General features: G+C 46.8%; 1 protein-coding gene across 1 annotated transcript in view; it reads right to left on the bottom strand.

Annotated features, from left to right (window-relative positions):
- aacs (acetoacetyl-CoA synthetase) overlaps positions 1-15,974 on the bottom strand; it is a 38,709-nt gene that overhangs the window by 11,715 nt on the left and 11,020 nt on the right. The window contains exons 5-11 of the mRNA XM_063018015.1: positions 15,590-15,687; positions 13,992-14,106; positions 13,314-13,395; positions 11,490-11,640; positions 9,612-9,692; positions 7,688-7,812; positions 696-760 (exon numbers count right to left, since the gene is read on the bottom strand). Coding sequence (XP_062874085.1) covers positions 696-760; positions 7,688-7,812; positions 9,612-9,692; positions 11,490-11,640; positions 13,314-13,395; positions 13,992-14,106; positions 15,590-15,687 — 717 coding nt within the window. The remainder of the gene's footprint in view (positions 1-695; positions 761-7,687; positions 7,813-9,611; positions 9,693-11,489; positions 11,641-13,313; positions 13,396-13,991; positions 14,107-15,589; positions 15,688-15,974) is intronic.

A 15,974-nucleotide genomic window follows, 5' to 3' on the forward strand; every position in this document is an offset into this window, starting at 1 on the left:
GTGTGTGTACGGTATGTGTGTGTGTGTGTACTGTGTATATGGTGTGTGTGTGTGTATGTGTGTGTGTGTGTGTACTGTGTATATGGTGTGTGTGTGTGTGTGTACGGTATGTGTGTGTGTGTGTGTGTATGTATGGTGTGTGTGTGTGTGTGTGTATGTATGGTGTGTGTGTGTGTGTGTGTATGTATGGTGTGTGTGTGTGTGTGTGTGTGTTCATCAGCAGTCTCAGTCATGTTAGCTAACCTAGGACTTCCTCTCCTACCCATAATCCCTTGCTGAGATGCTAATCACAGAAATGTCAGTGTATCCTTCCAGCTTTGTGAACACACACACACACACACACACACACACACACACACACACACACACACACTAATGAACCGGACAGTGTTCAGTAAAACACACCTGATACACACCTCACTCCTAACTACACACATATGGTGTCGGGCCCCGAGGTCGACCCCTACCCATAATCCCTCTCTTCCCACTCCGTAATCCACTTTCCTTTCCAAAATCCCCTACAGGGAAGCTAATCAGGGGCAAAAGCCTGAACACCCCCCCGGTCTCCTCTCACATCCTAACAGTCCTGTCGTCCTCCCCCAGTCCCAAACCCCACCGCCCAGTCCCCCCCCCCCCCCCCCCAGTCCCGTCCCCCTTCTTCGTCCCTCTCAGATTTAGAAAGAAGTCAGACGTACCAGGTTTGAGTTTCCTCTCCTCCAGAACCGAGAGCCACTTCGCTCCAGTCCCGAAAATAGTGATTCTGTACAGAGAGAGAGAGAGAGGATTTTATTAATCTGATAATACTTGATTATATCTGATAATAAATCTGACAGAATCTTCATTAACACTGTCCAAATACATCACGGAGCGCTGAGGATATTATTATTCATTATTAATCATCATAAATAAATAAATAAATAATTTATAACAACAAAATATAATGATAATATTCTTAAAAACAACATTAAAAATATGATAATGATAATAAGAACACTATAAATATACTAATATTAATAAAACAACAATAACAAAATATTAATTAAAAATAAAAATAATTAAAACAATGCAATAATATAATAAAAATGAACAATATAATAAAAACAAAATTATGATAACTGTACTAATCCTAAAAAATTATAGGATTATGACAATAATAATAATAAAACATAAAAATAACAATAATAATAAATTTACATTTTTTAAAATACCAGAATTATCATTAATATTATTGATCAGTTGCTATTAATAATTTTTCCTATTATCACAATATTTATTATTATTTTGTGGGTTTCGTATGGTTCACGTCTCGTAACATGAGCGTTTTGACTGTACGCCAGGCCCGGTGAAAGGAATTATGGGATTGCACCTCAGTAAAGAACCATCAGAAGTTTCCAGCGTTTCAGGATCTCAGAATGGATTTAAGCGTTATTGCCCCGCGGGAGCGCCGCTGTAATCGATCCTGCGACCCTCTGTGACCCGCACCGCGTTCCACCCGCCCGACTGGAATTAAATAACTTGGGGTCAAACGGGCAGAGGGGAAAGGTCGACCGCCATAACAGGACAATATGTGACCTACACATAACAGCCATCAGATTCTATTAACCCATCAGAGGAGGAACGAGGGAGAGGGCCGAGTGTTCCATCAGTCTCAGAGTTCCATCAGTCTCAGAGTTCCACCAGCCTCAGAGTTCCATCAGTCTCAGAGTTCCACCAGTCTCAGAGTTCCACCACAACAAGTGTTCCATCAGTCTCAGAGTTCCACCACAACAAGAGTTCCATCAGTCTCAGAGTTCCACCAGTCTCAGAGTTCCATCAGTCTCAGAGTTCCATCAGTCTCAGAGTTCCACCAGCCTCAGAGTTCCATCAGTCTCAGAGTTCCACCAGTCTCAGAGTTCCACCACAACAAGTGTTCCATCAGTCTCAGAGTTCCACCACAACAAGAGTTCCATCAGTCTCAGAGTTCCACCACAAAGAGAGTTCCACCAGTCTCAGAGTTCCACCACAAAGAGAGTTCCACCAGTCTCAGAGTTCCACCACAAAGAGAGTTCCACCAGTCTCAGAGTTCCACCACAACAAGAGTTCCATCAGTCTCAGAGTTCCACCACAACAAGAGTTCCATCAGTCTCAGAGTTCCACCACAAAGAGAGTTCCATCAGTCTCAGAGTTCCACCACAAAGAGAGTTCCACCACAACAAGAGTTCCATCAGTCTCAGAGTTCCACCACAAAAAGAGTGCCATCAGTCTCAGAGTTCCACCACAACAAAAGTTCCATCAGTCTCAGAGTTCCACCACAAAGATAGTTCCATCAGTCTCAGAGTTCCACCACAAAGAGAGTTCCATCAGTCTCAGAGTTCCACCAGTCTCAGAGTTCCATCAGTCTCAGAGTTCCACCACAACAAGAGTTCCATCAGTCTCAGAGTTCCATCAGTCTCAGAGTTCCATCAGTCCCAGAGTTCCACCACAACAAGAGTTCCATCAGTCTCAGAGTTCCACCAGTCTCAGAGTTCCATCAGTCTCAGAGTTCCACCAGTCTCAGAGTTCCATCAGTCTCAGAGTTCCACCAGTCTCAGAGTTCCACCAGTCTCAGAGTTCCACCACAACAAGAGTTCCATCAGTCTCAGAGTTCCATCAGTCTCAGAGTTCCACCACAACAAGAGTTCCATCAGTCTCAGAGTTCCACCAGTCTCAGAGTTCCATCAGTCTTAGAGTTCCATCAGTCTCAGAGTTCCACCACACCGAGAGTTCCATCAGTCTAAGAGTTCCACCAGTCTCAGAGTTCCACCAGTCTCAGAGTTCCACCAGTCTCAGAGTTCCATCAGTCTCAGAGTTCCATCAGTCTTAGAGTTCCATCAGTCTCAGAGTTCCACCACACCGAGAGTTCCATCAGTCTAAGAGTTCCATCAGTCTCAGAGTTCCACCAGTCTCAGAGTTCCATCAGTCTCAGAGTTCCACCAGTCTCAGAGTTCCACCAGTGTCAGAGTTCCACCAGTCTCAGAGTTCCACCAGTCTCAGAGTTCCATCAGTCTCAGAGTTCCATCAGTCTCAGAGTTCCACCAGTCTCAGAGTTCCACCAGTGTCAGAGTTCCACCAGTCTCAGAGTTCCACCAGTCTCAGAGTTCCACCAGTGTCAGAGTTCCACCAGTGTCAGAGTTCCACCAGTCTCAGAGTTCCACCAGTCTCAGAGTTCCATCAGTCTCAGAGTTCCACCAGTCTCAGAGTTCCATCAGTCTCAGAGTTCCACCAATCTCAGAGTTCCACCACAACAAGAGTTCCATCACACCGAGAGTTCCACCACAAAGAGAGTTCCATCAGTCTCAGAGTTCCACCACAACAAGAGTTCCATCACACCGAGAGTTCCACCACAAAGAGAGTTCCATCAGTCTCAGAGTTCCACCACATCAAGTCCTCCCCAAAATGGTATAGAACAGGACAGAATAACCATGGGAACCTGTTAAAAAAATACATGGAACAGTTGTCTCTCCTTCCCCAAATTGCTGCCACAAAGCAAGGTCCATGAAGACTTGTTTGGTCTGAAACTTCAGCTCCCTATTAATCACTTCAGGGATGAATTAGAATGTTGACTGTGAGCCTACATCACTGCCAGACCTCACAAATGTTTATTACAATAAGGCTACACATTCCCACAGACAAGCTCCAAACCCTTGTGGAAAGCTCTTCCAGAAAAGTAGGAGGAGCCTCCCTATCGATGCCCATTATAATGAGATATCTGACCAGATACTCCTGACCACACCTCACACACCTGCTACCCTCCCTCCCCCGTGTGTGTGGAGTATAATGGAGCTAATCCAGAATATTTGGGACGTGGTTGAGCCGGTCCCCGGGCGCCGGCGGGTGTGAGCGAGGGGCCGCGGTGCGCCGCTCTGACTCGGCCGCGCTGAATCATTTTTATTTCCTACAATAAATTCAGAATAATGGGAGTCGGCAGGCGAGGCGCTCACACGCCGCTTCTGCTGTTCACAAATAAACGAACACGGTTCAGAGAGAGAGAGCGAGAGAGCGACGGCGTGGACGTTCTCCTCAGAATAACAACCACGCCGGGCGCCATAAAAACCGCCGCCAGTGCCGTCAGCAATCAGGTTCCCATCAGGAACCAGGAACCAGATGGAGGAACCATTACAGAACACTCTGGAGAACGGCGCTCCGTCTGAGGGACGCATGAGAACCGCTCGTTTCTGACAGATCCGAGACGTACGTGCAATTCTTCAAAATAAATCAAACGAAACACGGTCTGCTGCCATGACGACAGCCCGCTCACACACGATTGGCTGCAGGGTAGCGGGGCGAGCGCTGTAATTGGCTGATTAGGATGTAGAAAGTGAGCCGGAAATTTTCTGAGCTCAAACGGTGCGACCGGGCGCAGCCGGAAAGCTCCAGAGACGACCGGGTACAGACGCCGATGTAGAGGGAGGCGGTGAGCGGGTGAGTTGGTACCAGGAGAGGGAATCATGATCAGGTATAAAAGGATCAGTCTGTACGAGCAATGATGGGGCGTGGCTCACTACTGCGTTCCAAACTTCAGCAGAGAATCATCAATCAATGCAAGAATCCGTCATGTTACTGCAATACATATAACCACATGGGTTCAGGAGTACTTCAGAAAACTGTTGTCGCTTAACACAGGCCACCGCTGCATCTAGAAACACGACCTGAAACTCTGTTCCACACAGAGAGAGTCGTACATCAGTTCTATACAGAAATGCCTCAGAGTTCTCTGGGCCTGGGCTCATCTCAGATGGACCGAATGACAATGGACACATGTGCTGTGGTCAGATGAGTCCAGATCTGTCTTCTGTTGTAAATGAGCAGCGTATCATGAAGAGGAGAGTCAGACGACGGTGAGCACGGACTGTTGAGCATCTGAAGTCCACTCACAAACCTGCAACCATTAGTGTCCTCAGTTCCTCACACATTAAAAAGTGAAATGAATAGCAACGCTGATGGAACACAGGAGGAACACAGGAGGAACACAGGGGGGGAACACAGGGAGAACAAAGGGGGGAACACAGGGAGAACACAAGGAGAACACAGGGGGGAACACAGGGGAGAACACAGGGGGGAACACAGGGAGAACACAGGGGGGAACACAGGGGGGACACAGGGTGGAACACAGGGGGGACACAGGGTGGAACACAGGGGGGAAACACAGGGAGAACACAGGGGGGAACACAGGGAGAACACAGGGGGGAACACAGGAAGGGGACACAGGGCAGAACACAGGGGAGAACACAGGGGAGAACACAGGGGGGAACACAGGGAGAACACAGGGAGAACACAGGGAGAACACAGGGCGGAACACAGGGGAGAACACAGGGGAGAACACAGGGGGGAACACAGGGAGAACACAGGGAGAACACAGGGAGAACACAGGGGGGGAACACAGGGAGAACACAGGGAGAACACAGGGAGAACACAGGGGAGAACACAGGGGGAACACAGGGAGAACACAGGGGGGAACACAGGGCGGAACACAGGGGAGAACACAGGGGGGGGGAACACAGGGCGGAACACAGGGGAGAACACAGGGGAGAACACAGGGGGAACACAGGGAGGAACACAGGAGAGAACACAGGGGAGAACACAGGGCGGAACACAGGGGAGAACACAGGGGGAACACAGGGCGGAACACAGGGCGGAACACAGGGGAGAACACAGGGGAGAACACAGGGGGAACACAGGGGGGAACACAGGGGGGAACACAGGGGAGAACACGGGGGGAGAACACGGGGGAAAAACACAGGGGGGAAACACAGGGGGGGGAACACAGGGGGGGAAAACACAGGGGGGGAACACAGGGAGAACACAGGGGGGAACACAGGGCGGAACACAGGGGAGAACACAGGGGAGAACACAGGGGGGGGAACACAGGGCGGAACACAGGGGAGAACACAGGGGAGAACACAGGGGGAACACAGGGAGGAACACAGGAGAGAACACAGGGGAGAACACAGGGCGGAACACAGGGGAGAACACAGGGGGAACACAGGGCGGAACACAGGGGAGAACACAGGGGAGAACACAGGGGGAACACAGGGGGGAACACAGGGGGGAACACAGGGGAGAACACGGGGGGAGAACACGGGGGAAAAACACAGGGGGGAAACACAGGGGGGAAAACACAGGGGGGGAAAACACAGGGGGGAACACAGGGAGAACACAGGGAGAACACGGGGGAAAAACACAGGGGGGAAACACAGGGGGGGAAACACAGGGGGGGAAAACACAGGGGGGGGAAACACAGGGGGGAACACAGGGAGAACACAGGGAGAACACAGGGGGGAACACAGGGAGAACACAGGGGGGAACACAGGGGGGAACACAGGGGGGAACACAGGGGGGAACACAGGGGGGAACACAGGGAGAACACAGGGGGGAACACAGGGAGAACACGGGGGGAACACAGGAGGGGAACACGGGGGGGAAACACGGGGGGAAAACACAGGGGGAACACAAGGAGAACACGGGGGGGAACACACAGGGGGGAACACAGGGGGGGGAACACAGGGGGAGAACACAGGGGGGGGAACACGGGGAGAACATGGGGGGAGAACACGGGGGGAAAACACAGGGGGGAAAACACAGGGGGGAAAACACAGGGAGAACACAGGGGGGAACACAGGGAGAACACAGGGGGGAACACGGGGGAACACGGGAGAAACACGGGGGGAACACAGGGGGGGAACACAGGGGGGGAAACAGGGGGAAACACAGGGGAAACACAGGGGGGGAACACAGGGGGGAACACAGGGGGGGAACACAGGGAGAACACAGGGGGGAACACAGGGGGGGAACACAGGGGGGGAACACAGGGAAGAACACAGGGGGGGAACACAGGGAAGAACACAGGGGGGAAACACAGGGGGGGAACACAGGGGGGGAACACAGGGGGGGAACACAGGGGGGGAACACGCCCCCGTCCTCACTTTTATGAAGTTTGTCAGTGAAACATTAGAATCTTTTCTTTCTACTTTTATCAGTTGAATAAAGATTGAAAATAATTGAGACTGGGTGAAAATGAAACACATGGCAACCTCGGATCATCTGATACTGGAGATGTTAGAGCTGTGGAAACAGGGAGCAGATCTTCTGAGATCTTCAAACCTAAAGTTCTGCTTCCTGCACGGTTCCTCTAAATCTGCACGCTGCTGCTGGAGCTGCACCTTTAAATATCGATCCTGTATCGAGCCGGTTCAGGAACCTGGCACCAGGAACCGGGTACCAAAGCACCGAGGGATCAAAAGGTCCTGATCCCAAAAATTCAGGGCTCACTGAGGAACGGGAGATCTTTTATTCATCACATGGTGCACACACACACACACACACACACACACACACACACACACACACACACAGTGTGTATATCCTTTAAGTCAGAGCCACACACAGAAGTGACCAATCAGATCAATCCTTTTCTCCCCACAGGTTGCCGTAGTGACACGTCAATCATATAAAGGTCAGTCTGACAGGTGATGTCACACCTCCGTCTGATTACACTGTAATGATGTCACACATTTATCATAATGAGAAAGAACAGGACACACACTCGCACACACACTCGCACACACACTCGCACACACACTCGCACACACACTCGCACACACACTCGCACACACACTCGCACACACACTCGCACACACACTCGCACACACACACACTCACACACACTCACCCGAGTCGGTCCACCAGGTCCCACAGAATATTTGGAGTCGGAACCAAAGGAGAACCGTCGTACAGGACGACTGACGCACCAACGGCCAGAGAGGAGATCAACCAGTTCCACATCATCCACCCCGTCTACAGCGGAACACAGCGGAACACAGCGGGATCAGGAACACCGGTCAGGTGGAACCAGCTTCATCTACATCTACAGCTTTATCCACAGCTTCAACTACAGCTTCATCTACAGCTTTATCTATAACGACAGCTTCAGCTTCATCTACAACTTTACCTACAGCTTCATCTACAACGTCATATACATCTACAACTACAGCTTCATCTACAACTACAGCTTCATCAACAGCGTCATCTACAACATCATATACATCTACATCTACAGCTTCATCAACAACATCATATACATCTACAACTACAGCTTCATCTACAACTACAGCTTCATCTACAACTACAGCTTCATCTACAACATCATATACATCTACAACTACAGCTTCATCTACAACATCATATACATCTACAACTACAGCTTCATCTACAACTACAGCTTCATCTACAACATCATATACATCTACAACTACAGCTTCATCTACAACTACAGCTTCATCTACAACATCATATACATCTACAACTACAGCTTCATCTACAACATCATATACATCTACAACTACAGCTTCATCTACAACTACAGCTTACTCTACAACATCATATACATCTACAACTACAGCTTCATCTACAACTACAGCTTCATCTACAACTACAGCTTCATCAACAGCGTCATCTACAACTACAGCTTCATCTACAACTACAGCTTCATCTACAGCTTCATCTACAACTACAGCTTCTTCTACAACTACAGCTTCATCTACAACTACAGCTTCATCTACAACTACAGCTTCATCAACAGCGTCATCTACAACTACAGCTTCATCTACAACTACAGCTTCATCAACAACTACAGCTTCATCTACAACTACAGCTTCATCTACAACTACAGCTTCATCAACAACTACAGCTTCATCTACAACTACAGCTTCATCTACAACTACAGCTTCATCTACAACATCATATACATCTACAACTACAGCTTCATTTACAACTACAGCTTCATCAACAACTACAGCTTCATCTACGACTACAGCTTCATCTACAACTACAGCTTCATCTACAACTACAGCTTCATCAACAACTACAGCTTCATCTACAACTACAGCTTCATCAACAACTACAGCTTCATCTACAACTACAGCTTCATCTACAACTACAGCTTCATCAACAACTACAGCTTCATCTACAACTACAGCTTCATCTACAACATCATATACATCTACAACTACAGCTTCATCTACAACTACAGCTTCATCTACAACATCATATACATCTACAACTACAGCTTCATCTACAACTACAGCTTCATCTACAACTACAGCTTCATCAACAACTACAGCTTCATCTACAACTACAGCTCCATCTACAACATCATATACATCTACAACTACAGCTTCATCAACAACTACAGCTTCATCTACAACTACAGCTTCATCTACAACATCATATACATCTACAACTACAGCTTCATCTACAACTACAGCTTCATCTACAACTACAGCTTCATCTACAACATCATATACATCTACAACTACAGCTTCATCAACAACTACAGCTTCATCTACAACTACAGCTTCATCTACAACATCATATACATCTACAACTACAGCTTCATCTACAACTACAGCTTCATCTACAACTACAGCTTCATCTACAACATCATATACATCTACAACTACAGCTTCATCAACAACTACAGCTTCATCTACAACTACAGCTTCATCTACAACATCATATACATCTACAACTACAGCTTCATCTACAACTACAGCTTCATCTACATCTCTCTGGTGTGGGTGTGGGTGGATGGTTACCGTGGTGTAGTAGATGATGACGTCACTGCTGCTCATGTTGCCGTGCAGAACGTGTTCCTTCAGGTGCTGGATCAGCGTTCCCTACACACACACACACACACACACACACACACACACACACACACACACACACACACACACAGACATTTAGGTTGTACAAACATCTCAACATCTCCTCACCTACTGCACGACCTCTCACTCTTCACTACATACAGGTAAGTATGTGGACACCTGAGCATGCATCGCTCCTCACAATGCTCTACATGGTTTTAACAGATAGATCTGGACTGCAGGCAGGACAGTCTAGCACCTGCACTCCTACTACAAACCCACACCGAACCACCTCCCGCACGGGTTACGTCGTGGAGATGAAAGCACATTAGTGGAGAGGTTACCCGACACTGGTATTAACACCCCCGTACCCGGACAGATGTTGTGTTTAGGCTCACAAACATCTGAATCTGTGGTTAATGTTTATTATTAGAGCCAAATTATCCGTGTTGGATGTTTTTCCGTTACGAGTTTCGGCTTTCTTGGTCTTTTCGTGCTCTGTACACACTTTTTTGGAATCTGCTGCAAGCGTCAATTTAGGAGTTAGTGTTTATTCATAAAGAAAATCTATAGATATATAAATATACTGTTTGATTTTGTGCCGTTTTTGATTAATAGCTATAAACGCTGCTGTCCAAACGTTTTTTGGAGCCGTGTTTGTATAATCGGAATATTTTGCTCTCCATCATGAAATCGATGCTCTCCGGACAACGACTCAAAAGTTTGGCTGCTTCCTTCCGGCTCATAAATACGAGCTCAAGTCGTCCTTTCACACACGCGCGCACACACACACACACACACACACACACACACACACACACACACACACACACACACACACGCGCGCCGTGGTCACACTGATGGCGCTGTAACAGCGCTGTAATTAGCCGCCCGCTCGTGACTCCAGCCTGCCACTGTTTTCATACACACAACCTTAATTACACACACAGTGCGATCCTGCGTGTGTGTGTGTGTGTGTGTACGTATAGGGCTCTAATTATCCATCTGTTGTGACACATTAGACAGAAACGCCGCTAAGCTGACAGGAAAGCCGTGAAACACACACACACACACACACACACACACACACACACCAATGCGAGCGCACGGCGGCATGAACTGACATTAAAACCTCGTTTTACACTTTTACAGCAGCCCAACACCAGCTTCTCTACTAGGTTTTGGAATATAAGTGGAGCGATCTACGTCCATCAGGTGACCGTCTGAGTTCTAATTCATCCCTAATGTGTGCGACTCTTAAGGGCGGGGCTCTGTGCAATCCAGTCAAAATACTTCTCAAAAGCGCCGGCTTTCTACTAAAGCAGGAATGGGGATTCCCTAAAGTGCTTCTGTATCATTAAGACAACACGGCGGGGGGGGTTTGTCAAAACCACCCACACCCCTGCAGTGGTCCTGATCAAAGTGCCTCAGGTCTTTGCGGATCAGATCTGCTGCTTTAACACAGGAACAAATGTTTTGGTTCATCTGTGCATGATGGGTGGGTGTTGATTAACCTATAAAACTGTATATACATAAAATCTTTATATTATTTATCCTAAACCCTTCATCTGAGCCCAGTTTACACTTTATTATACTTTCATTTTGTGTTATTTCTCTCCAGAAGTGAGTAAATTCCTCTCATATCTACACTGAACTGACAGTCGGACCTGCTCAGTGTGTGTAGTGTGGTGTGGTAATGCTGCCATCTGGTGGTCAGCACCGGTAATGCAGGTCATCCGTGGGACATGGCAAAGACACACAGACTCACACACACAAACACAAACACACACACACACACACACACACACACAGGGCCGACTATCTCACCCCTGCGGAGTGCACCATGCACTTGGGGGCCCCCGTGGTGCCGGATGAGTACATGATAAAAAGAGGATGAGAAAAGGGAAGCTGCTCGAACTCCAGCTGAGGATCCTGATCTCCTTCCATCCCGGTGGCCAAGAAGTCCTCCAAGAACACACTGTCACACACACACAGAGAAACACACACACAGAGAAACACACACACAGAAACACACACACAGAGAAACACACACACAGAAGTTTAGTTTAGTTTAGTTTAGTGTTTAAAGCCATGTCTGCCCTTTGGGTCATGCTCATGGCAGGAAAGGTCGTGATCTGTCTTTTATTTACTTATTTCATTTGACTTTGAGGAGTTATGTCTGTGGTCTATGTATGTTCATTTATATGTGTTGCTTCAGTTTTATTCATGACAGGAATTTGAGGAGAGTTGTTGCTTTTGTCTTGGTAAAGAGTTCCTTTATGGTTTTTGCTGATGAGATCTGTTATCTTTCATGGTTATAGATGATACGTTCCAGCATTAGAGGTTTTATTGTAATCTGTGTTTGGCATGTTGCGCAACATGGGATAGCTTCACACACACAGAGATAAATGAGCACAGCAACTACAACTACATCATCATCATCATCATCATCACACTCCGATCATTTAAACACACACTGGGCGTGTTGGAGAAGCTCTCTCGCTCTCTCTCTCTCTCTCTCGCTCTCTCTCTCTCTACATAGACGCATTTGACGTCGTCCTGTGCTGCGCTCCCGATAAGGAGGCTGTTCCAAATCCTAGATGCCTTAAATTCCTCACTTCTGAGGCATCTTATTATTTCAATGTTATTTTGGCTGAAGAACGAGGGAGCGTCCGACGCTGCCTCAGTGATCGAGGCAATCCCAGCATTCATTGCGGGTCGGGCGCTCTTCTCTCACAGAAAGATAAACATGGCTGACGGGGCGGAGAAACGAATGGAGTTCTTTTCAAACGTAAATAAAATATTACTGATTTTTAACTTGTATAAACATGTACCGAGTGTTTTTATTTGTTCGGGCTCGTCAGGAAATGTAACCGTTATCGGTACATGAAGGGAGATGCTATATTTATATGTTAGCGTGCTGTGCTACCTCAGTTCATTTTTTATTTTTTTTGTTTGTTTGTTTGTTTTTTTTTGTTTTATTTTAGCGCGTCCAATTTCATCCCATCAGTCAATCTCTCATTATACCGGTCCCTGCTCCTGATTGGGGGCTGACGAGGCCGTTCCACGCCTCCTCCGACACGGAGGATCACACACGCCGCCGCACCCCCTCCCGTCTCCATGCAGGCGCCCCCGACCAGCCAGCAGAGGGCGCCACCGCCCCATTCCTGAGAGAGCATCCCCTCCGGTCTAAAGTCCCGCCCCCCCCACCTGAACAACAGGCCAATTTGTTGTTCATATAGCCGCCCAGCCTCGACCGGTGAAGGCAGAGCTGGATTCGAAACGACGCTCCTTCCACATCCAGCTCTGGTTGCAGCGCGTGTTTTTACCGCTGCGCCACCTGAGCGGCCGTCTCAGTTTATTGGTTTTAATGGCGAGATGCTAAATGCGAAACGCGAAACGCGATGGAATCGCTGTCCAAGTAGTGCGTTCGATTAACCTGCCTTATTAGAATCCTCTCTACTGAGGCAGCCGCCCGTGTCGACAGTAAGACAGCAAGGCAGCTCACTAGGTTTTCGAACACACACACTTTGTCACACGAACTTGTTCCTCTTGCTCAGAACTGTGTAGAGCGAGTGACCAGATATTTTTGGGAGGCTTATCTGTGATCAGTCATTTAGATCACACACACACACACACACACACACACACCTGTTGGGGATGTTGGACAGGTCCGTGTCTTGTCTGGAACGTACATACGGGATGATCACCACCTTCTTCAGATCAGGAAGTCCTGAAAATAATAAACACACCAACAGAAGCTATAAAACCTGTATACGTACACTGATGAACCAAAATATTAGGAACACCCCAGAAAAGGGTGCATGGGAGGGTGAGGGATCTATTAGCTGTCGGGCTGATGAACAGCATAAAGACCTGAGGGACTTTGATCAGGACCAGATTTGGTTGAAATATATCCCAAACAACAAGGGGTCTTAATTAGCCTCTGTCCCAACTCTTTTGGAACGTGATGCCATACAGACAACAACAAACAAAACACACAACTCTGGGGTTCACGCCTCAGTGGTGCCACCTGGCTGTGAGGGCATGAACAGATACCGGCAGCTTTGCTGCTGCAGTAGTGCCCCCTACTGTCAGGTCGAGGTTCCTGCGTGAGTGAGTGAGTGGTGGAGGAACACCGAGACTGTAGCGTGTTCCTCTGTACATGCTAATAATTGTGGAGAAGGTGTGTGCCAGTCCCCGCAACCCACAGAGGCCACCAGAGTGCACAGGGAAACGGATATATCCAAACTGAGCCAGTGTGTTGGTCTGATCTGAGAGCGTGTGTTTGTGCGAGTGTGTTATGAGTGTGAGAATGAAGTGGAAGACCTTTCACCACGCTGTGCAGCTTCTCCATGTGATCGTGCAGTTTGCCGTTATAAACCACCGCGGCCACTGAGAAGATCAGCTTGGGCTGGATTTGAGAGAATCTGTCCAACACGCCCTGAAGAACACAGAGGAACAGAGAGCCAGACGTGTTTATTACTTTAAAATTATGATACATCAAACATCTTATTTCATTTATAACGGAACTCCAGATTGTTGGTACTACAGCTAACAGAACACCAAAACACCAAAACACCAAAACACCGGCTGCTCAACTAGTTATGCAAAGCATGTGGGGAGAGCTAGTCATCCAAACATGAAAACACCCCACAACCCGCCATCTCAAACCCAACATCCCAAACTCAGATGTTAAAGGTTCAGCTATAAAATATGTCTCCTAACGGGCTTAATAAAAAGAACAAACATTACTCCACTAAAGTAAATATTAACTTCATTTAATTTATTAATCTGGGAACTTTTGAACACACTTCATATTAAAAACTACTTACAGTTTACAGAGTTCAGAATAGAACAAAAATTAGACCGATCTAATCCACATCCAGGTCTTTATCATTATTATTATTATTATATAGTTATTATACTGTAAAAAAATATGATTAAAATAGTATTACATTACTATTATATCATTCCTATTATATTATTATTACTATTACTATTATGATTATTATTATTGTTATTATATTATTATTGCTATATTATTATGAGGACAGGGCAGTGATAGCTCAGTGGTTAAGGTACTGGACTAGTAAACAGAAGGTTGCCGGTTCAAGCCCCGCCACCACCAAGTTGCCACTGTTGGGTCCCTGAGCAAGGCCCTTAACCCTCAATTGCTCATTGTGTAAGTTGCTTTGGATAAAAGCGTCTGCTAAATGCTGAAAATGTAAATGTAAATGAGTATTATTATTGTTGTTGTTGTTGTGATGAGGTGTTTCGGCCACAGGGGGGCGGTAGCGTAAATGAATACAGTGTACAGGAATTCTAGTTCTACTCTTCTGTAAAAGTGTGTGTGTGTGTATTAAGCATGTATGAAGTGTGTGTGTGTGTGTGTGTGTGTGTGTGTGTGTGTGTGTGTGTGTGTCCCATATTAGCTAGCTGACCTAGATACTGAAATGGCCCTTGTGTAGGAACGTAGTGTGTGTGTCTATTTTAAGCCTATGTAAATAAACATTTTTATAAGTATATCTTTTATATAATATATAATTTATGTATAACATGATTCCGTGATCCACTAGACACTGCTGTACAGTTATAAAAATTATTACAATAAAATAAACATAATAACACAAATAAACACACATCACAACACTGTGTATATAGTGTACATGTACAGCTGTGTATATTACGCACATGTGTACAGGTGTGTGTGTGTGTACAGTGAACATGTGTTGTGTGTGTGTGTGTGTGTGTGTATCGTTTATGTGTACTGTGTACTGTGTGTGTGTGTGTGTGTGTGTGTAGTACCAGTTTACTGGGGCTGCGTGTGGATATACTGTGTGTATAGTGCACATGTACAGTATGTGTGTGTGTGTGTGTGTGTGTGTGTGTGTGTGTGTGTGTGTGTGTGTGTTATAAACTCTTACATTGACTCCAAAATCAGGAGAGGTTGAGCTCCAGATCGCTCCGATACTGGCTGTAGCTAACATGGCCTGTACAGCATGAACCCCGTTAGGTAGATACCCTACAGAGGAACACAGTTCACACACACACACACACACACACACACACACACACACACACACACACACACACCAGCTATGGTCAAATCAATCAAATTCATTTATCATTTTATTAATCAAAACGTTTTATCCTGGTCAGGGTCTCAGCAGGTCCGGGTCCATTATTAAAAACACTGGCTGCAGGAGACCGTGGGCACCACTCTGGTCGATAGCACCACCCCTGCACCTCAACTTCACTTTATTTAGTGTTTGTATCTGCCGATACGTTTATTCAAAGCAACTTCCAACT

This window comes from Trichomycterus rosablanca, chromosome 21 (genome assembly GCF_030014385.1).
Source record: "Trichomycterus rosablanca isolate fTriRos1 chromosome 21, fTriRos1.hap1, whole genome shotgun sequence".
Taxonomy (NCBI): domain Eukaryota; kingdom Metazoa; phylum Chordata; class Actinopteri; order Siluriformes; family Trichomycteridae; genus Trichomycterus; species Trichomycterus rosablanca.